Genomic DNA, 23,857 nt, shown 5'->3' with positions numbered 1-23,857 from the left:
AGCAAATAATGCTGGAAGCTCTTTTTAATCATATGAAGGACAAGGTGCTGATAGGGAGTAGACAGCATGGATTTACAAAGTTCGCTTAGTAGGTTGGTCAATTCATGCTTGATCAGCCTAATGACCTGATACAATGAGTTGACTTCCCTGGAGGCTGAAGGAACAGCAGTGGAGGTTGAATGCCTTGACTTTAGTGAGGCTTTTGACAGTGTTTGTCATAACATCCTCCTTGACAAAATGGTGAAATGTGAATTAGATAAATGGACAGCGAGGTGGTCTGAAAATTGACTGAAATTGAGTTCAGAGAGTTGTGATCAGTGACTCAAAGTCCTGCTGGACACCAGTCTCTGATGGGTACTCTAGGGAGGGAATGCTGGCTCCAATGCCCCTTAATAGCTTCATCAGTGACTGTGCAGGTGAGACAGTGCCCTCTTCACACGCTGGCAGATGATACCAAATTGGAAGGAGCAGTTGACATAGCACACGTGTAATGCCATGCAGAGGGATCTGGGCAGCTCTGAAACTCCTTTACTCTTACCTTTGTAGGTGTAAACTGCATTTACTGCATGTACTGCATGTGCTACACCTTAACAGGGTGAAGGCTAGGTGTGCTCAGCTGTTTGAACTGCTTCAGGGGCTGCTGCAGTATGAGCATCCTTACCAGACAGCCACCTGAGGCCACAGTCTGGTTCATCTGGTGCTGCCTCTCCTGCAGCTGCAGAATTAGGGAGCCATAGACAGCACTCACCAGCCTTTGTGGCAGAGAGACCCTGGTGAGCTGAGAGTCAGAAGCCAGGGCCTGAAGGGAATGGAGGGTCCTGAGGAGAATAAATTTGACTGTGGAGGCTCTGGATTGTGTTTGAGAGATGCCTCTTGCTGGATGCAGTCAGACTAATTCAAATATGAAAAAAATTATTTAAGCCTAAGAAAAGGCTTTTTTTTCTCCACTGGCACAGGTTACCAAGAGAAGTTGTGGTGTCTCCATTCTTGGAGCTATTAAAAACCCCACTGGATGTGGCCCCAAGCCCAGTGTGCTGTAGATGACCCTGCCTAGAGCAGGGAGTTGGACTGGATGGTCTCCAGAGGTTCCTGCTGACCTACTCCAGTCTGTGGTTCTGTGACACAGCTGCATTTTACTGTACTGATTCTAGTTTGGTAATACTATAAGAAAAATATTTAATTTGCAGTATAGCAAGTTGGGAACATCATTATGCCCTAAATAGAAGCACTGATTAAAGGAAGATAAAATTAATTTCAGAGCTGAACAGAAGGGTAATAACTCATTTCCAAGTGAATGGGATTCAACTTTCTTTTTGATACTGCTCCAGATATAACACAAAGTGAAGGAAGTGATTGGTTTAAAACTGGTTTATAATGGCTTCTCACAACAAGACATTGAGGCGTTGGAGCATGTCCAGAGAAGGGCAGTGAAACTGGCAAAGGGTCTGGAGCACAAGTCTTATGAGGAGCAGCTGAAGGAGCTGGAGGGGTTTGCCCTGGAGGAAAGGAGGCTCTGGGGAGACCTTATCACTCTCTACAACTCTCTGAAAGGAAATTGGAGACAGGTGGGGTTCAGCCTCTCCTCACAAGTAACAAGAGACAGGACAAGAGAAAATGGCCTCAAGTTGTGCCGGGGAGGTTTAAGATAGGAAAAATTTCTTCACCAAAAGAGTTGTCAACCATTGGAACAGGCTGCCCAGGGAGGAGGTGGAATGATCGTCCCTCAAAGTGTTCAAAAGGCATGTGGATGTGGCACTTGGGGATGTGGTTGAGTAGTGAACACAGTGGTGCTGGGTTGATGGTTGGTCTGGATAATGTTGTCTTTTCCAACCTTAACAATTCTGTGACTCCATAAAGGAAAAGTGAGCTCTGAAACTTCTTTACTCCTACCTTTGAAGGTGTAATTAGGCAGAATTAGGGAGCCATAGACAGCAGCACCCACCAACCTTTGTGGCAGAGAGACCCTGGTGAGCTGAGAGTCAGAAGCCAGGGTCTGTGGAGGGTCTTGAGGAGAGTAAGTTTGACTGTGGAGGCTCTGGATTGTGTTTGAGAGATGCCTCTTGCTGGATGCAGTCAGACTCATTGTGCTGACACAACTGGAAAATTGTGGAGAACTCCTTATTAAACCTTTTGTGACATATCTCTGGTTCATTCCATTAGTCAAAGAGCTTGCCAGTCCCATTTAAAGGAAAATTAAATGATAAATGTGGCAGAGAAAGTTCATGTGTGTCCAGACCATTCTGGTAAATTTTTAAAACTCCCTCCTCCCCTCAGAAACCCTGGGTTCATACTGTAGACGTTGCCAATTTTCTGTTGAATAATGGTTGTGGTATCTGCATAATAATTCCTTGATATATAAGCTCCTAGAAGCTTCTCCAACATTACACTATAAATGGTCTGATTTCTACCCAGTTTTTAAATAGGTAAAAAAATACTATTCCTGAACTTGTCTAATTTGTGGGTGTTCAACACACGGTCCTCAAATCTCCAAGCTGTGACTCGCCAGAGCAGTTCTGTTAAAAACATGTGCATTTGACTGTGAGTTGAAAGTTGTCTGCTTGAGCTGTGTTTGCCGTTTGTACATGAAGATGTTGAGTCAGTTTGGGGATGGGCAAAAGGAGACATCCTGCATATCTTCATTGTGTGCCTCTTCTGAGACCCCAGGAGTGCTCTGAATTGATGTTGCTGCCTCTTGGTTTCAGTTGCTGCCTTAAAAGGAAGGAATTTGTTCAGTGACATGGTACATGAGGTCCTGTCTTAGGGATGGGGCAAGTTTATATATATATATGTATGTATGTATATGTATATATAATAAGGGCACAAAATTCATTTCTGAGAAGAAAAGTAAGGAATTCAGCGTAAAGGGCTGTTATTAGTGCAGGAGTCTCACTTTAGGAGGGTCAGGACTATACTATAAATTCAGATCTTGCTGCTCTGAAAATGTCCTCAGTGTTAAAACTGAGAAGATTGACAGTGTTTTGGGGACTTCTGGCAAGGCTTTGAATTCCTAGCTTGGTTGCTGTATAGCATGACTCCTCAGCAAGGCACGAGCTCTCCTGCAAACTGGTTTGAACAACTCCTGCATCTTCATCCACTCAAAAGAAAACCAAATGTAGCTAAAGACAGTAAAAGTAAATATAAGTATACATTTCAATTTTTAAAAGTTATCTGATCATCTTCAAATTTACTTTCAGAGGAACTTTGCTAAGATACTGTGCAATATTCCACCCTGGGAAAAACAAACAAACAACTCTGAACTATGTCCTCCCCTTCTATGTATTGCCCTTGTGAGATCAGAAGTCTGTTTCTTTCTTGGTCTCTTAATTACTCAGTTATTACTGTGGGTTGCAAACTTGCAAGTCAGATTTCATTCTGGTTATCATGTTTTCAGATTCAGATTTCAGATTTACCATTTGCTTCAGGTAGAAGTCTTTGTTTGGCTTGTTTTCCTGTGCTTAATACTTCAGCATCTCTGCTCTGATCACATTGTGATTGTTAGATCCTAGCTGTTACCCAGATTGAGTGTTTGTTATCATATTTGGCACATCTACTTGGAAAAAGCCCAAAACAAAATGAATACACACTCTTTAACCAATAAGGAATTCACATCTAGGAAAACATTTCCCTTCCTTAGTGTTTTTGCACAGTTTATATCAATTAGCATCTGCAAATAAATTTCCCATTCCAACTCTGATCAAAGTCCTTTTTCTGTCTCTTCTTGGTAAGGTTTTTCTAATTGGAAGTCTAAGATTGTGAAAGTCATCCAGTTCTCCTTCCATGCCTTTGATTTTTATGTGGATTTAGATGTCAGCAAAGATTGTTTAATGAACTCTCTTTGGAGACTCAAAATCATTGCTGCAACTAATATCACCTTCAACTTATTCTCTTATATTATGCAAAATGTCAAACTGTGACATTTTTAATCCCTATCTGTTTTCTTATTTCAGTCTTTATTACTATTATTATTATTATTTCATTAATGTTGTAACCAAATTTTTTAGCACTATAATTTTGAAAACCTGCATTCTATGATTTTATATTCCAAATGAAATTGACATTTGAGTTTGTGGACACTGGTTTTTTTCCCTAAATGTTTCTGGGATATTTTTTGTTTCAAGGTAATTGGATTTTAGAATTCAGCCTGCACTGGAAATTTATACTAATTCTTTAAAACCAAAAAGGTTTAAAATTTCCTGGCTGCTTCCTTTTATACAGGAAGGGAGCCTGAAACCACTATGTTTCAAAATGTCAGCTTTGATCATTTTTCAGACGTCTAAAGAAATAGAAAATGCTATAAAGTGTAGTAACTGAATTAGTGCAGGGTGAAGTGATATTATTTACTTTATACAAATGTGGCAAATAGTTTAGCTGATATTAATCCAAAAGCATTCCTTGATTTGTTTACTACTGATTAAAAAAAAAAAAAAAATCTCTTAGTATTCCACATTTGGAAACAGTATTTGGAAAGGTTTGCCAAGTGTAGATCATGGCAATGTTTTTCTCTTAGCAGCTGCCATTCTTCATCCGGTGCTTGTGCTATAACATTATCTGGGGGCTCGAGATGACACTGAAGCCAAATGCTGCTGTAGGCTGGATCAGGAACTTCTGCCAAAAGGCTTTTCTGGCCCAGTGGATTTCCAGGCAGAGGAATGCTGGCTTGCCCAGCACTCTGCATGTGGAATAGATGTCAGCATTGGGCTTGGTCTGCTGATGGGACTGCAGAGTCAGGCTCAGACTGGAGCTTGAGCGAATAATGGGCACGGAGACGTAGCTGCAGCTGGCCACACAGCTTTGTTTCCTTGGTGCCATTTAGGAACTAGGTTCCTCGGGTACTTTTGGAAGCTGCAGATCCATGGGTTTGGAATGGTGTGTTGAGATAAGGAGATGGGAATTATGTGGTGGATTAGGCAAGGGGGCAGCCTGAAGAGCCCAGCTTTCACACGTGCTGTCTGAATGAGCTGACTCGGTTGAAGACTGGCATTTGCACAGGCTGTTGTCCCTCCGTACTGGGGGCCTTGTTTCCTTGCTGGTAGCAGTGGCTGCATTCTGCTCTTTTTAAAATGCCATCATATCAGCTGTCTTGCTTTTGGAAGAATGGTCTTTCTGATGCTTAAAAACCCCTGTGCAGTGTAGCCCTGTGGTGACCGTCGTGGTGGCCGGAGCTGAGCTGGGCTCTGCTGCCACGTAAAGGCTGCAGCGCAGTACAGCAGCAGCTGCTGGGGCTCTGCCAGGTGACAGAGCCCGTGGGCAACTGGGCAGGTCCTTGGCATCAGAAATTGTGCTCTTGGTCACCATAAATCTCCCCCAGTTCTTTGTTTCCCAGCCAGTCATGGTCTGTGGGGTTCAGAGAGCAGCTTTCCCTCAGAGACCTTCAGCAGATTTCTGGAGAACAAGTGCGTTATCCTTCCTCAGCTGGGTGATCAACACACAAGGAGATGAAACATCAGGTCCTTTCCAACTTCCAGTTTCCCAAAAGGACACCCTGTGGCCTTTAGATGAGGCCAAAGCAAGAAGCTTGAGTTCTCCTTCTTAATGCTCAAAACCAGAGCACCTTCTTTTGTGCCAGGACCAGGCTTTTACTGTTTCCACACTTGTCAGTAATAAAAACCCACCTAGAATCAGAATTGATAACACAAAAAATGTGCACCAATAAAATTAAAAAACTTTAAAAAAAGAGCAACACTAATTGCTAGGGAATGTGGTGTAATATATTCAAAGGTACATGGATGTGTTAGGCATGAGATAGTGTCTCTACGATTTCTACTGCACCAGAATTCTCCTCTGATGAGATAAGGATGGGACAAATGGGTTGGACCAAGGTTATCAAGTCTCTTGTTTCTCATGAGCTTTGTAATAGGCCTTGAAGATGACCAGAGCACTGCCTGTAGCAGTGTAATCCTTAAGAGAAGTGAAACCAATGAGCTCTAAAAACTGAGTTTTCCAGGTGCCAGGAATGATGTGGGAAGTAGCAGCATAAGTGGCATTGTGCTGCCTCTGTGTCTGGAGGCTCATGGTGTCCTAGAAGTAAGACCAGCAAATGAGAGCACATGCACTGCATGGACTCAGTGGACAGGTTTTAAAAGGCACAGCAGCAGGAGAGCACAGAGCTGGGAGCTGGGAAATGGAATGTTTTGAGAAATGCCATTAGTGGAATCAACATCTCTCAGCTGGTAGCATGGAGGAAGGGTATGGGCTGTAGGGTGGCTGTGGTACCTGCACTCCCAGCTGGGAGAATGTCTTCCTTCTGACACTCTTCTGGTGATTTTTTTTCCCCCATAATTTAGGTGGTGGAGGTGAGAAAGAAAAAAATTGGTCTGGTGCACCATCCTTGGAGAGCTGCCAGCCCCTGCCCCAGAGATCCCACCACTGCAGGGAACAGCCCATTTTCCAAGTGCACTCAGCACTTCTTTTAAAAGACATCTTAATATAGGAGATACTTGGAGGTGCTGCCAAAGAAATGCATCCTAACTACACCTCTCACAGCTCAGACTCCTGAGCCACCTTTCCTACTCTGGTGTTCAAAGGGGAAAAGACAGGAACATTTATACTGAGCATGAAATTGTTAAACTTCAGAACAAATCATCCCAGGCCAGGTTTGAGTCTCATTTGAAATATGATAATTAGGAATGAAAGAATATTCCCTGTAGACCCAAGTCCTAGAGATGCTGGCACCAGACCTTTCTTAGCTGAGCTGCTCTGCTCCAGGAGCTTCAGTACCTGCCTCACCCTGTGTTTGTTCTCATTTACCATGAGGTAGGTGTGGGCATGAACCCTAACAAAGGTTGGTCATATTTTGTGCCTTTACAGCTTACCTTGTGGTGATTTGAAAATATACAGGTAACTTATATTTTGTGGTTTTGAAAGGATGTTCATGATGTAGTTTTGCAATCCTGCCAGAACTGACAAAAAATAATTGTACTATGACATTATGAGAGTTGTGCATGCTAAAGAATGGAATGGGAAGATTTGAGGAATCATTTTTACTGAACCCTCATCATATCACATTTCTCCAAAGAATAAGGAGAAAGGTAAATGTGTTTAATGTGCTATCTATTATGGGACTGCATATAAATGTTCATGTGATAGATCATAAAACAAATAATATTTTAACCCTAAATTTGAGTGAGGGTTACTTGTAGAAGTTAATTTGGAATTATTAACGTAGCTGTAAACAGACTTATTCAGAAATTAATTAATCTCCTATCTGATTTAGCTTGCTTACAAATTTCAAGCTACAACTCAGTCAATACAAAAAAAGAAGAAAAATGCTGGCAAATGTGTAATTTATATGACCACATCCTTGCTTTTGACCCAGCAGAAAAAGTTTGTGAGGATAAGTATAGAGCTCTTGAGAAAAACTTTTTGAGGATCTCCAGAGAGAAACAAATATAAAGTTAGTTTAGTTCAGATTGCATAGGAAGGGGACCTGAGATGAGATCACTGTGTAGAAGAAGCTGGCTTCCAAAGTGTATTACAAATGGGATAATAAATAAATGGAGGGATGGAAATTATTAGTGGGAGACCTGCATGTTGGGGTTTTATTTCACTTATGAGAAGAGTTAATACAATTTTAAAACTCAGAGTTTTGAGAAAAACATTTTAAAATTAACTTTATTATAATACCTGAAGAATCCAAATTAAAGCAAAAACTATGCAAGACCAGCTGTGGAGTCAGAGAGTTGAGTCTGTTGTTTTGGGGTCCTCTGTTTCCAGCATGTGAGCTCTGTGTTTCACATCCTGCCCATACAGCTTTCCCAGCCACGTGTTCAGCTCCTCTCTTCCTTCTACCCAGAATTATGGATTACTGCTGTGCCAGCCAAAGTGGGAGATGACAGCCATGCTTCTCTTCCTTGGAGTTTAGCTTTCTGACCACCTGAGAACATACCAAGCATCTGCTTTGTGTGTGTGTGTGCAGCAGGTGGGGATGGGAGATGCTCAGCAGGTGCTCAGCAGTGGCTGAAGGATGGCACAGCCCTTCAGGGAGTGCAAGGAGTGCACCAGTGGGGCTTGTTGGCTGCAGCATCCCTGAAAAGCCAAGCCTTTTCCAGAGGCACATTCATGGGAATGCACATCTTTTCTAAACCACTGACTTTTAACTGCCAGAAGTGGTACAGATCCACAAAACTCAGGCCCAAATTTATGAGAAGACAGCACAAGTTTCCCTTGCATCTCCATGTATCCCCAGTTCCTGATAAAGCCAGAGGCCTAATATATATAGTTTAAATATCCCAAAGGCTGAAACTTGCACACATAAGTTGTTTTTTGAAAGGTAAGCAACAGTTTATTTCTGTTAGTAACCTCCATAGCCCTCCTATAAATGAGAGTTATCTTAGAGCAGCTGTTCTTGCATTCAGTCATGTGTTGACTGTTATGAATGCCATATTTCAGAATTAATAGCACACCTGCTTCCAGATGGAGAGAAATTAGGTGTCGTGCTGTTTGGGCCATGTGCTTTCCTATCTTAATACCCAGAGAGATTGTGAAAGTATTCTGAGACTGCTTCATTATGGCATCACCCCCGGCAAAGGTCTGTTATTATATGGACTCACGTTCACATTCCCAGGGGTGAGATGATTTCCAAGGGACTGATCTGTGTTGGATGAACACAGCAGAATTTTTATGAAATCACTTGCCCTGTATCTGCCTGAAAATAACCCAGTGATGTCAGCCAGGACAATGAAAAGGCAAAACCTAACTGTAATCTGTTCTGATGACACCACATTTACCATGTTTCACCCTATTTAGCACGTCCTGATTGCATTTCCAATAAATGTAGCTACCAAGTTATCTCTATTCAGAGTATTTACAGGCTGCTTATTAGGAAATGAATTCTCAGTGTTTCCTTTGTCTCCATGGTAGCTCTGACAAAGGTCTGATTAAACTCAGAAGCAACTTTCATGCTTTCAACTACTGGTTTCCTGTAAGACAGCAATTTCCAACCTTCTCTCTGTATAATTATGTAGCATACAATTGCTATACTTATCATTGTCTTATCCAGAATTTTCGGCCAAAATTCACCTTTGATAATGCTATTTTCCTATAATATCAGCTGTTTCCCTGTAATAACTAGAAATTGTTTTGATTATTCTGTTGGCACTCTGTGTTGATGCAGCAGAAAATGGCCTTGCTTCCATTGGCTCCTCTGTCTGTTCTTCCAGCTGTTTTCCTTGATGCCATCCCAGATTCTTGCTTCCCTATGACAGAGATTTATTTGTGGTTTTACTTATTTGCTAAATGTCTGACTTCAGGGCTGATCCTCTACTGCAAAATAAATGAGACATAACTACGTATTATAAGTACCTAAATAACCTCTAATTAAAAATCCTTTGGTATTCTCAGCTCATTAAAGCAGAGCATCAGCCTTCTTGATCTTGATAATCTGCCATTCTCTGAGTGAGTTAGTTGTAACAAGCAAGGAGTCTAAACCTTCTCAGGCCTTAAGCCTGTCTTACTCCCAGTTGTGTCATCCATCATGTTACCAGGAATTGGCTACTAATGCAAAGAAATAAAGATTGTTTCCAATGGCTAGCTCAAAACAAGGAAAAAAAAAAAAGAAATATTTCAGGGGAGAGGAATGAGAATTGGAATTACATGAGCCAAAAGGAAGAAACAGAAGAGATGGATGAATTCAGATCACAACTAGGTTTATCTCCAGACAGCTTTATTCTTTCAGGAGTAGGTCCCCTGAAAGGAGAGATGGAAGTTGTACCACTACCTCACAACAGGCAAGCCAGGCTGCAGAAAATGGTAGGGACTCTGTTAGGTAGTTCTGCATCTGTACAGAAAAAATTAGGCAACAGCTTGTTTTTTCATGTTTGTGTTTCTTAAATTGCTGGTGATTGCATATGAAGGCTTTATAATTCCTGGAAAACTGAAAACATGAGCAAAGCTAGAAGAAGGAATATATTTTATGAGAAACAGAGGCAGAAACAGATTTTAAAATCTTGATTCTAGCAATGCACGAATCCCGTCTACAGCCAGTCTAATTTCTTGTCTCAAAAAGAGACAGGGCTGCGTGGTAAATGAGATGCAGGAGAACTACTTGACACACAATGGCAAGACCTGATTTAAGCACAAAAGAAAATAATGTTGTTCTTTTGTGTGCTGAGGCATTTGATGCAAGGGCTGTGAGGAACAGTTTTATAATGTGGAATTTTTTAATGTGGCTGGTGCTGGCCGTGGGAGGAGCACCCTGTTCTGTGATCTGTGCAGAGCTCATACCCAGATCCCTGATCTCTGAGGAGGTACTGCTTTGCTTACAGTATTTTGAGTGTTTGGCATGCCTGTGGAGCAAATGCAGCTAATATTGAATAAAGGAAGCTACTGAGGCAAGTTAAACTTATGTAAGGGAAGAAAACCCTAATAAGCCCTCCACCTTGAGGAAAAACGCAACTGTAATTTGTTGAATAGGTTTTTGTTCTTTTAAAATAGAAGATCTAAAGAAAAAGGAACAAGTTCTTTGCTAAAATCTGCAAAGGTCTTTAGGAGGACTAGGAATTTGCAGCATATTTCAAATATCTCAGTTGCAATTCAGAGCTTTAAAGGACACTCTCTCTGGACTAAGTAAGGAATGGGCATCCCTGTTCATGGGGTGGAAGGGGTAGGGTGAGTCAGGATTATGCTCCATGCCAAATGAAAATGCATTCTTTGGAAGAGTGCTCTTCTAGCAGCTGCAGAGAAACATGAAATGCTGCAGCAGGGCTCCACATGTGGAGCAGGAAATGGCTGGCCTTGTTCATCACACAACAATTGTTTTTTGCTTCAGGAAAAGAAGACTGATTTGCTTGTGGAGACAGCTGAGCCTAAAAGGATCATACATACTGTCTTCCCCAAAGGAAATGAGTAGGAGAGGGCAGCTTGTCATAGAAGGAAGTCTCCACTTGTTCTAAGTAGGCATATATTTGTGCAAGGAGGAGAGAAAGTATGTTCCCCAAAAAGGTTTAATGAAAATTTCCAAAGACACTTATATTACCCCAGAGCCAGTTAAAACCATCTAGCTCAACTTCTGACTAAATAAAAATTTGTAGTGTTCCCCCCGAAAAAGATTTCAGGACAGCATATGGAATAAATGGTTAAAGAACACTGTGAAGAAGGAGTCAAAAGTACAAGCAGTCTGAAATGAACAGTGTTTATTTCTGTATTTCTGGGCATTATTATTTGACCTTTGACCACTGCCCACCTATCAGCTGTCAATGCTGCTCTGTCCCTATCTTCTGTCACTCAGTCACCCCATTTGAGAAGGGTGTCCATAGTCAGCTGTGTCTGTGCAGTAATGTCTGTTTTAGTGGCCTTGGCTTTTTTTGTAAGCCTTTCCAGTTAAGCTAGGAGCACACCCTCGTGCCAAGTTATGAGATAAACCAGATGAAAAGAGTGACTGCACTCAGCAGAGCACCTCCCAGGAAAGCTGGGCAATTCATCCTGCTGCTGGCATGAGGAATTTGCAACAGTGGAGAGCTTCTGGTTAAGGAGCTCATTGGCCAAAGCCATAGGTCATCACTCTGGAAGTCTGAACTTGCAGACCCTCATTCTCTGTGCCAGTTTTAATTTCTCTGCCCTTGGTTTTGAGACCTCATCTCATATTGTACAATAACAGATCATTAGCTCTTTGAAAGGAAACTTTCTTTCTAACACCTGCTTATTTTTACAGTTCCACTTCCTTCCTATTTCACTTACTGACTTTATTCCCAAAAGTATGCTTGTCCTTTCTGTCCTGTCGTAGAAAGTAAAGGAAGAGAATGAACAAGTAAAAATGCTTGAATGTAACAGGGTAAAGACTGGGGACAGAGCTGTTGTGTCTGCAGTTTGCAGCCCATAAGAAATATGTCAGGTTGAATGCTGAACACCAGGTTGATTGGTGTTAAGCAACAAGTAAAAAAGTGAGCTTTCCCAAGCTTAGTGCTTTGCTCTTTCCCATTTATTGATTCTTTGAGTACAAACACACAAATTGGATTCAATGTGTGGTTGGCCAAGCTAAAACTGTGCCTTACTTCCCACTACTGTAGACAGAGGTAATGATATTTTACTCTGTGCTCTGGATTTTCTGTAAGACATTCTTGTGGAAAAGCCAGGTGGGAAGAGTAAAATTATTTTTTTACCTCCAGGAGAGCTTTGAAGGGTCAGGATCTGGAGTCATTTTATCAGCTGTAACAGTGTAGTTAGAATGTCACATCAAAGAACATTTCACCTAAAAGCATGATTTTTCCACTTAGAAAAAGCCTTCCACTCAGAAGGCTTGAGTGCAATTACATCAAGGTATATTGCTGTTTGAAACTCTACCAGAAGTTTATAGTAGGTGAGAAATTACAGCAACACTATAAGGAAAGACAGAAGAAGTGTTCTTTTAATGATTTTTTTTAAATGCAGGCATTTTTGTATGTTGTTTCTGGACTAAGTTTTCATATTTGAACAAATTTTTCAGGAAAAATTAATGAGAAGTCTGTGTTTTATAGCAATACTCAATCATAGTATGATGGATTCAGTTTGAGCATGCCAGGGTAGATTGAGAAGGAATTCAGACACTTTTATCAGACCTGCAAGACAGGGGCATCACCCTACCAGAGATTGTTTGAAATTCTAATATGATGTTCCTGCTGATGCTGTGTGTGATGTGTGGAGAATACCAACTGCTTTGTGATGATGGGATTTGGAGGGATAGTAGCTTCCTGTCCCAAAGGAATTTGGATATGTCTTCTGACTTCGTCTCAGTGTGGATTGCAAATGTGGTTTCCTTTCTTTAGAGAACAAGGAGCATCCAGTTCCTGTTGTATAAATTCCTGTTGCAAGTCTCCTTGTATTTTTTCAGTAGCTGTTAGGGACAGCTTTGAGGAAGCAGTGAATTACATAAAATAGGATGGACACCATAGCCCATCTTTGTCTGAGGTAAAGGGGAAGAGCTACCACACTCCTGTTCAAATTCATGAGAAGCAGATTACCAGCCATGCTGGTGATGATTGTATGTTTCAACTTGGATTTAAATCCTTGCTTCATCAAAGTACAATAAGAGATTATTAGTTGCATTTTGGTTAACGTTCCTTGTGCTACATAAGCAAAGTTGGTTTGTAGACCAGAAAAGCAAAGCTAAAACCTAGGGAAAAGCAAAGTATGTGTTTGCAAAGTGCATATCTGAAGCTGATATTTGTTGGGAACAAACCTCCTTACTGTTTCTGTCTAAGCTGTGGTTACAGGATAGATATTGTAACCCATGAGTTGCTCTCAAGTGTAATTCTGAAATATCAGTCTGTCTTTCCCTCACCTCTCTGATTTCTCAGTGTTTGGGTCTTGGTCTTGAGGCATGAAGGGCTCGAAGGCTGTTCATAGCTTAATCAAGTCCCCCTCTGTACAAGGCTGTCCACACAGGTTAAGAGCATCTTCAGATCCCACCAATAGGCTTTCATTCAAAAGGAAGAACATACATTTTATTTTGGCTGTTATTCATTCTTTACCCAATCCTTAGCCATTCTTTTTATGCCTAGAGAAACTTTTTTTAGCCAAGATTTTATTCCTGAGAGAGAACATTGAGAAAAGATTTTTCACCCAAGCTTGACTGTTTATGCTGCATTTTATTCCTCTCACCCTAAAACCCTGTAAACTCTTGTTGATGCTCCCTGGACCATCTCTGGATTATCTGTCCTCAGCATTTTCTAAACGTGTGTCCCAGGGTTTTTTGGTAGCCTCCATAATCTGAGTAATGCCTTCTAAATAATGGAGCTTGCAGGCTGGGCTGGGAGCAGGTTGTATGTTCCTTCTTCCCAGTCAGCTTCCCTCTTGTTTATTCAGAGTTTCTTGTTTTTGACATTGTTTTGCTTTCCTGTGAGGTTTTGCGTTTGTTTTTTTTTTAGGTATCTATAGTGTGGTTTGTTCCATGGTAGCCCATTACAAATAAACACATCAAAAATGTACCTTCTTGGGAAAACAATTCAATTCCTGGGCTCCTGTGGACTCATTTGAAAATTAAAACCCTGCAGAGTGTTTTTAATTAAGCTGATGAGTCTACCTTCTTATATCAAAACAGCATCAAAAAGGAAATCAAAGAATTCACAAGTTCTGATTCAGCATCCAGTTGTCACTAAGCATTTTAATGATTTTCTGTCAGCTGTCCTCCTTTAAAAATTTTTGGCAGAATTTCTTCTCCCTCCTGACACAGTTAAAACACAATTCTATGTATAATAATATACAAATAGTCCCTCCTGTGTTGATCAGCAAAAGTTATTTTCTTCCAAAATTTCTTTTTCCAAAAATTGCTGTAGAGTCTTGGTTTGTTGAGCTTTTTTAAAGGGAAAGCTCTTTATTTTTTTACTACTTGATAACTAATTGCTATCCTTTGAAGGAAAACCAAGAATTTTCCTTTTTTTAACAGATAAGAAACTATTAGGGAGCGTGTTCAGTCCTGTGTACCTTATTGACATTGGTGTGAAGTGAGCAGGTAGGAATTTATCTTGGGGTTATGCTGTTAGGTAAGACTTATATTCTATATTTTCATAGTGTGATACTTTTCACATAAATTTTCTGATCCTTTTCACATAAACTTTTCATCAGCCTTTAATTAAAAGAAAGACCTTAAACTTTCTGCTTAAAAATAATGACAGGAGAGAAATTGTTCTCTGGGTTGATGATAGCATTGGTTCTTCCTTCATTTTGGTCCATCAGCTGCATGGCTCTTTTCTCTTTTGAGAATAGTTTTCCAGCTTTGCTGTTTGCTTTTCTTTGCTGATATTCTCATCCTCTTCATGGTTTAAAACAAAAGAAAAGAAAGCAACTCACAGAAGCAGCTGTTAATGCTCTTTTTCTTATTCTTCCCAGTTGTATTTCTACTGAGAGGTGCTTAAACCCTGGCAAAAGATAGGAAATACCGTTATTGTAAATGAGACACTGCAGCTTATCAGCAGCTTATCATCTAATGCTTCTAGTCATTCTTCCAGGTTGTTACTCACAAATTACATAAATGTGATTCAACCAACGCTTCTTTAAATATATATATATATATAATCACACACATATATAGGTACTCTTCTCTTTCCTGTTGCTTTTCTTGAGGCACATTGCCTGTTCACATCCATACAGGAGTAGGATAATGGCAGTGTGCTGCCAACCCAGCCTGTGAGGGTGGTCTCTTCCAGGAGATGCAGCAGCAGCACAAGTGGGATCACTCTGGATTAGACCTGATTCACTGTGCTCCTGATCCACAAATGGGAACAGCTAAACTATCACACAAATTGCTGTATTTTCTACAGCTGACCAGTGTTAACTGGTTAAAAGGCAAGATGTCACACAATCAATATATGTGGCAACTTCTTTACCCACAAGAAACTCCTGTTGGCTGCCATGTCTTTTGCACACACTCACCTCATGTGAATATATGTCACAATTCCATTGAGATATGCAGACAAACAGTGCAAGGTAGTAAACTAAAAGCAGACTTATTTCAATATGTAGTTATGGTAGTAATTAAAGAATGGGCTGGTATGAGCTGTGTGCAGCACCTGCCTGCAAGGCACCAGATCTGTGCTTAGGGGTTTTTTTTCCTCATTCCACCTCAGGCCAGCGCTACATAGTACTTATTTTTCTGTGAATAATGCTAAATGACAGTGGCAGGGGAAGGATTTGGGAATGAGAGACCTGTTGCCATTTCTGTTGTGGCATTTTACATACCTTTTACCATTCAAGAAAATGTCTTTGTTCACTTACTCTGTGTGACTTCTCTGTAAATTGGAAAGCTTATCCATTTAAAAAATGGGCAGTGTTAATACACCACAGTTCCACTGAAAACAGCAATGATCACTGAAGTAGCAGCCCCTGGTTAAACAGAGGTTTGCCCTAGGGAAGTGATGTTCCTGCTCTTCAAATACTGCAGCACTGTTCTGGGAATATCATACAGCTCAAAGGGCTTGTTTGTTAGTACAGCACTTTTCACTGTGGCTGCTTTTTCTGCAGAGGAGAACTCCAGCAGTTTCTCTGAGATTCTGTGTGTTCCTGGCCTCCCATCACGGGATGTGCCTTGTCAGCCCAGCTGGCACATGCAGACTCTGTGCCAGGTCTGCTGGATGCACAGAGAACAGCTCCTTTCTGTCTAACTCTGGCTTCACACCTCTTTCCTTGCAGATGTCCACACAGAAGCAGTGCAGGCAGCCCTTGCTAAACATAAAGAAAGGAAAATGGCAGTCCCCATGCCCTCAAAAAGACGTTCATTGGTGGTGCAAACATCAATGGATGCCTACACACCTCCAGGTGAGTATCTCCATTTTTATGTGAATTTTAAAAATGGTTCTTTGTGCTGCTGTGAACTGCTAATCTGTCAGCATAGACAGTAATGGAAATGTCATTTGATGCACACTGAGCTTAGCTGAGATTTGTTTGAAGAGAAGGGAACTGAGTAGTGGAAAAGTCAACAGGGACAGTTCACATGACTGCTTTGCCCTTGGTGATACCTTAGATTGCACTGGTCCTTTCGGGTTTACAAGGACCTTACTATGGCCAGCTTGTCATGTTTTATGGTAGTCTAAGTTCCTTTCACATTTCTGGTTTATTCCCTAACAATGTAATGTAACATTATCTTAGCAATTAGTTGTGCCATTCCTTTTCAAGTTTATCTGCTTTTTTATCTGCTAGACTGTGAAAACACCCCATATCTCATGCTTCTCATACTCACTGAATCCAGCTGAGACTCCCATTTCACTGAGGATTGGACTTTGTACAATTGGAAAAGTGTCTCACAGACTTTGGGGAGTGAGCTTGAGAAAGTTTTTTTTAATATTCTCTGCTGGCTGGAAATCTTCAGAAGATTCTGTGTTTAAAGGAAGACTTTAATTATCTTTTTTTTTTTTTTTTTTGTACAATAATACGCACGCCATGACCTTAGAGCAGGAGAAGTGCATAGTTAGCAACTGACTTAGTTTCAGGGCTTTCAGAGCTGCAGTTTTCTCATTATGTTTGCCTGCCTTCCTGAGAGTTTATTCATGGCACTTTCTTGAGATTTCTGGTATGAATATGAGTTATTTCTGTTAAGAAAACCCCAAAGCACTGCAAGTTAACAAGCTGTTTTTAATTACTAGATACTTCTTCTGGTTCAGAAGACGAAGGCTCCGTACAGGGCGACTCCCAGGGAACTCCCACCTCCAGCCAGGGGAGTATAAACATGGAACACTGGATCAGTCAAGCGATCCACGGCTCTACCACATCAACCACTTCCTCCTCCTCCACACAAAGTGGAGGCAGTGGTGCTGCACACAGACTAGCTGATGTTATGGCTCAAACACATATAGGTCAGTATACACATGTGTCGAATCTGTCCAGTTTAACATGAATTTTGACTCTCACATTCAGCTGATGCTGCTGTGTGAAGTCTTACAAAAGTCCTTCCTGTGCTTCTTCTTTGCTTTTTAATATTTATATCTATTACATGGAGAGAAAGTCCTACTTTCCTATTTCCGGAGGGGGAAAAATAGTTTAGATTTGGGGGTAAGCTTATGTTGTGGCAAATAGGGTCTAGCTATTGGTTGCCAAATACCTTAAAATGTGCAGTTGCATGACTTCCATTACTTAGCACTATAAAGGTCTCTGTAGGATTCATCAGTAAGGAAAATCAGTGCATGCATCATTAGGGATTGCTTGCATATGAGTTTCCCCCACTGCTGCACCACTTTAATTACATAGCTTGAGTGATTTTTGATAATTCTGTTAACAGTAGTCCTCTCAAACATTTTTTTTCTGCCCTTAATTGAATTTAGAATACTTGAACTGCCATATCTAGCAATTGTACTCCATGGGAGAGACCATTGTATAGCTTCAGAGAAGGGATTTGTTATTATTAATATCTTGTTTATTTCCTTTATAAAGATGCTAGGAAGTCAAAACTTTTTTTCCATTAGGGCTAAGCTTCACACACATTATTTCTGAATATTGTGCCACTGACACTGGTCTTTATTAACATGAGGCAGCGGTTTGATTGGATATGTGGAAAGCAAGGCTTTGTTTCCGTTCACTCTTCAGCTGCTTTTCATACAAGGCCTTTGCTTTGTGTATCTTCTTGCTGGGGTGTGTATTTTGGGCTCTCACTAAAAATCTGTTGCAGTCTGTTGGAACAGATAAAGCAATCTTACTACTCTCTTACTACAGTTTTGTGTGACTGTTCTTCAACTGACATTTCCTTTTCAAGAACATGTAATGAGATACATGAAAGCATCTGCAGTGTTCATGACTTTACATGCTGGAATGAGACTACATATCTCTTTGGTTTTGCTATGAGTAGCTTGATGTAACTCCTGTATTTTCAGTAATCCTCCCATCATGATCCAGAATGGCTGAATTGCAGTCAGGGGAAGAACTTGTATTGTATTCACAAATTCATGCTAAATGAATGCTTAGAACCTTGTTTTAGAAACACATACATTGGGAACACGTTAGTCATTGCATTTGATTATTTTCTATGACTTCATCTTGAAATGCTACAGGAAATTATAGCATAGAGAATTAAATTTATCCAAACTCTGAAAGGTTGCATTACTCATACACAAAGTCTTAATGTGTCTTTAAATATAGCTTCTTTATAATTTGACATTTTAGTAATTTTAAATCTGGCACAGTACGTCTTTTATAATCACTGAGTTTGTGGTAAATAATACAGCATTTATAGAGCTAAATTAAGATGGCATTACTCTGCAGAAGAGGGAAACTACTGTTTCTTATATGTACATGTTTTATTGTGCCTTGTTGACTAGAAAGATCTTGCCTTTGAAGGAAACAGTTGAGCTTACCTCAGTGTATGCATATTTTCATTCATTCTGACAATAAGATGCCTTAAATTGCATCTCTTCTTGGACACTAATTGAGCTGTAGTAATGTAAAGATCATTTGGGTACAAAATCTGATTGATGAGACTGGGATCTTGTGGTTGCCATCAGTCATTGCTAAAATCACTGGAAATGTAAGAGAAGCTGCACAGTTATAACTGTAATATGTATTTCTTCATGGGTGAGCTGCATTCTTTAAGAATTTGAAATGAAATTGCTATTTTGTTTCTTTCCTATCCAAGAAGGTAGATTTCGCATTTAAAAGTATTCCAAGAGGTAACAGATTTGAAGTATCCCTACAGAAAGCCTGACTCTTTCCAAGGCAGTGGGCCAGTGTTGATAGATGAATAATGATATTTGGTAGGAGAGAAGAGTAATCCTGTTCCTTAAGGCTCCTCAGCTATCAGAGACATTTTGTTCTTGGTCACAAAGAACATACGTTGCCATGCCTTGATGTTTGTTTGGGCCAGGAGTTGTTCTCCAGAGACAGACCAGCCTGCAAGAGAGAAATCAACTGTATATATGTAAGACCATACTCTGAAGGTGCCAATTTTGATAAATACAAATTCAAGGTGCAACGGGGAGGACCTTAATGATAATTCAAAAAAACCCTCCATTCTGATATCCACTAGGATTTTACCTCCGGAGTGCATCACAGAGTGAAAGGGAGATTTTTTTCCAGTTTAACTGTATTAATTTAGTGCTGAGAAGGAATTTGATAAAAAGCTTTGGCTATAATATAATCAGAGTTATCTTTGTGAATCATTTGGATAATTTGCATAAGCTATTGTATGATTTGAATGTTATACTGTTCATTTAATTTGACTGCTGCTGCTTTATTGTGGCCAAAGTTCTAATTTGGGATAGATGTCATTTAAATATTTATTCTCAGCTTTAAGATGCTCAGGGTCTGCATTAAGCACTAGGCAAAATCTTTAGTTTGGCATAGGTGTGTTCACAGCTGTGTTCAGTAATTAATGAATTTAGCGGTCAAACCAGTGAAGTCTGTTAAAAATATCTGATGTTTTGACCCTTATTTGGGTCAGTATTGTGCAGATTTCTAAGACCTTCAAGCTTTCATTTGTTGGTATTACATGTTTTGGATTTCTATGTATATAAAAATCAGGAACAGAAAGCACACCCCAAAGCTCACAAAGATCATGTGATGAAAATTACACAATGCTTGCCTATCATTGTAAATCTATATAAAGTTAATAATCTTGCTTCAAAGTTTTGATCCTATAGGTGCATTTAATGTTTCTTCTATATGCTTCAAATGTGTTTCTGTTTGAAAATCAAAGGCTTCTATCCACATTAAAGGCTACATGGATTGCTAATCAAATAAATATAAAGCCATGTGCCATAAGCATGGCTGATGGTTTTCAGACAGCTTGGAAATTCTTGTGTTCTGAGGGGGAATGTTAACTTATACAGGAGACTAGTTTAAAATACAATCTGTCACCTGGACATCAATATAAGAAAAACCCAGCTAATGGAAGGATCTGCATCTCTGACTCTGGATTTCCTTTCCCTGACAACCAGAAGAGCCACTTTATTTGGGAGTAAAAGCTGCATTTTCTTCAACCACAGTTTTACAGGAATGGTTTTTGAGTTCCTGGAGACTTTTCAAATACCTGGTGCTTATGTGAGCTTCCAAAACTCCACTGAAAGTATTCCTCCACTTTTTTGCTTCTCCTCAGACGTGGGGTTTTGTCACTGCACGTTCTCTATCCCCCCATGAATGTGCTCTGCTTTTTTGAGCCTTTGTGATCTTCATGAAATGGGGTAAATGATGTTGTTCCAGTGGCAGAAATGAAGAGAGCCTTAACTGGAAACAGCTGTTCTGTCTGTGATCTCCTAATGCAAGGATATTGGAAGAGATGGGAATAGGAGGTGATGCAAATATGTATGTTTGATGGAGGAAGTGCTTTGAAGTCATGCAGCTGTCAGTTTCTACTTTTTAGTGAACAGATGTGTCAGGGTCATGATTCTTAATGAAACCTCAAACAATTCTTCACATTACCTGACATAAGACCAAGCAACTCTCTACAGATTGTGTCCATAGCCAAAGGTTGGATTACTGTTCTGTACCAAAAAAAGCGTACATTTCACATACAATAACAATTATCTTTTTCTTTAGAAGTCATTCAGACCAAAACTTTGTATGATTTTCATTTCTCCAAGCTTGACTCTGAGATGCTAACTGACCAAAGATTTGTAAATCTAATGGATGAAACTTAGCACTGTAGATAATGCCATGATAAGGCATCTGTTAAGCAGATACTGTAAAGGAACACATCAAGACAAACCTCAGTATTCATTTTCTTCAGGATAAAAGTAAATAGCAGCTGGGCAGCCAGGGCATGAAAACTCCTTGACTGAGCCATGGTGGAAACCTTGGGAAGAGAGTTTCTTTTAGGCAACTTTAAGTGCCAGTGCTGTTGGTTCAAAAGGAAAGCCTTTTACAAAAGAGCAGGACTCTTTTATGTTCTTTCCCCCTGCTCAGCACCATGTGTAATAAAGAAGAATTTGGTTTTAAGCACAGTGTTCTGAAGGGAGAGCATCCCTGCTCATGTATCTTCTGCCCCATGCATTAAAAAAAAAAAAAAAAAAAAAAAATTAGTCTTTAACTCCACTTCACTTTGCCTGAAAGATGGGAATATTTCACTGGAAAGATGTAAGCAAATACAGCTCACTTTAAAAATGCTTTCTCATGTTACTAATAGCTGACTAAGTACAATTATTTTCTTAGTCATGATCTCCCATATGCATTGCAGAACTGCATTATAAGTAAAGAGAAAAAGATAAACATCAGCATTTTTTAATTGACTTAGTTATTGAGTAATACAATCACAATCTATAAAAAGCTCTTGCCACTTAACAGGAAAGGGCAAAAAATTGTGCTGAGTCTAAAATAGTTGATAATGACAAGAAATGAAGACCTTAAATGAAGACATTCAAGCAACTATCGGCATAAATTTCAATCTGTTGTACTTCAGTTGGTCACATAGCACAATGTAAGGTGTTTGTTTCAGTAAAATTGTAACAATGGATGTGATCAGAAGAAAAAGCTCCAACTGGACACATGTAGAACCAAGACATTTTTGGGTTGCTCAGTAAAAGCCATTTTGTGTCTTCCTCAACCAGATAATACGATTGGGTGATAGGATTGAACCCTTATGATGTTCATGAATATAAACTTTAAATAACAGCTGCAGAAATTAATGTCATGTCTTAAATCTGCATGATGATTTTCTGTCAAATGCTACCTTTAAATGAGAGGCATGCAAATTAAGAATCTATTAGCAACCTTTTCTGGTATGTGTAGCAAAAAAATTAGTTTTCTGTGTTGATGGTGCATACATTTGGGATTAAATGCACAAGAATGACAGTGTTTCAATGTTCAAAACTCACAAAAATGAAAGTGCTTTAAAATTATGTTTGAGATTAAATTTACTGTAGAAGTTGGTGTTCTAGTACTTACAGCACCATAATGCTTAAAGATAGGGTTTAGTAAGAAGCACGTCTTGAAAACAGTATTGGAACACCATGACATCTTTCCAGAATTTTTGCATTTCGAAAGACTCTTACCCTATTGTTAAATAGAATGCATTTCTCTTCACTTCCATGGCAGCAGAGTGAAGATCTGCCTTCTTTTGTAACTTAGAGGCTGCTGGGGATCATTTATGTCAATTGAAAAAAAAAGTTGTTATTTGCTTGTGGCGTTTATCTCCATCTAACCTAATGTGGATAAAAAATTTATGGGACAACCTATAGAAATAGCACAAATACATAGGAAATACAGACTGAGACTTGAAAAGATGGGAAGACGAACTGTAGTAGCATGCTGAGTTATCAGGCCATGAAAGAGAAAGATTATCTCTGTGGAATTGTTCAGCAGTGCTGGCATGAGTCAGACCAAATCGTGTTTGCCTTCTGGAAGGCAAGGCTTTGTTATGTGGAAGAATTGAAATATCTCTGTCTAAAAATAGCAGACAAGCAAGTGTCCATGAAGAATGCAAAGTTCATGTTTCTTTACATTTTATTTTTTGCCCCTGGTCTCCAAATCTGCTATGATTGACTTTTTTCCTTTCTTAACTAAAACTGACATAGTCAAAATACAGTGGTTATAAAAGTGATATGCATTGGCATTTGCAAGTGATTGACAACATGCTGTGTTCTTTTTACTTAGAAAAACTAACACAGTAATCCATGAGAAGTGTATTTGTCAAGGTCTTTTCTATTTGCAGATGTCCACAAGCTTTAAGTAAAATCAGATGTCAGTGGAGAACTTACAACCTAATTGTATAATTCTTTTAGCCTATTGCTTATGTGATTGCATATATACAGCCCTGTTTTAATTAGTGCAAACTTTATTTATTAAATTTATACTACACATTATAGTTTAGTATAATCATTTTGTGCATTAACTTTAATGCCTGTTCATATGTTGGGGGGAAAAAAACCCTCAAATGATCTCCTTTCCTCTGCCTTTTGTTTTTCTGCCCTGTGAAATTAGAGGTACACGGTTAAACCTTTTAACTTACTTTTCACAGAAAATCATTCTGCCCCTCCAGATGTTACCACTTACACCTCAGAACACTCAATACAAGTAGAAAGACCCCAAGGATCAACGGCACGGGTGGCACCAAAGTATGGCAATGCTGAGCTTATGGAGACTGGTGATGGTATGTCACAAAACTGAACCAGGGTTATTTTGAGTATCCTGACCTTTTTTGTGGTTACTCTATGTATCTGCTCTTGTTTTTTGGGTGTTCTTAGTGGGTTTTTTTTTCTGGGCACTTCTCACTTGTAAACACAAAGTTGCAGCACCTTTACAGTTCTAAAATAAGCTGATATCAATGAAGATAGCATAGAGAAATGTTTCTTAATCAGTAGAGCTGACTCCCCACAGAAACTGTTTGGCAAAAAAACCCAGGGAATCTCTTTAGATTTGCCATTATCATGCTGCCTGGTTACAGCTAGTCTGTTTTTTTAGACGACAAAGAATGTGAGGTCCTAGCATGGCTACATCTTGAAAACTGACATGTTTGAAGTTTTATTCTCTGAGC

The 23,857-nt window shown here is 39.7% G+C and overlaps 1 protein-coding gene across 5 annotated transcripts in view; it reads left to right on the top strand.

Annotated features, from left to right (window-relative positions):
• DIP2C (disco interacting protein 2 homolog C) overlaps positions 1-23,857 on the top strand; it is a 309,238-nt gene that overhangs the window by 177,621 nt on the left and 107,760 nt on the right. For all 5 annotated transcript variants that reach the window (XM_041487089.1, XM_041487097.1, XM_041487079.1 and 2 more), the window contains 3 exons: positions 16,099-16,224; positions 17,049-17,258; positions 23,342-23,473. In XM_041487089.1, coding sequence (XP_041343023.1) covers positions 16,099-16,224; positions 17,049-17,258; positions 23,342-23,473 — 468 coding nt within the window. The remainder of the gene's footprint in view (positions 1-16,098; positions 16,225-17,048; positions 17,259-23,341; positions 23,474-23,857) is intronic.

Source organism: Pyrgilauda ruficollis, unplaced genomic scaffold (genome assembly GCF_017590135.1).
Source record: "Pyrgilauda ruficollis isolate IOZ18807 unplaced genomic scaffold, ASM1759013v1 scaffold12, whole genome shotgun sequence".
In the NCBI taxonomy this organism is placed as follows: domain Eukaryota; kingdom Metazoa; phylum Chordata; class Aves; order Passeriformes; family Passeridae; genus Pyrgilauda; species Pyrgilauda ruficollis.
Note: the sequence above shows the minus strand (reverse complement) of the source record. Positions and strands in the feature narration are given on the sequence as shown.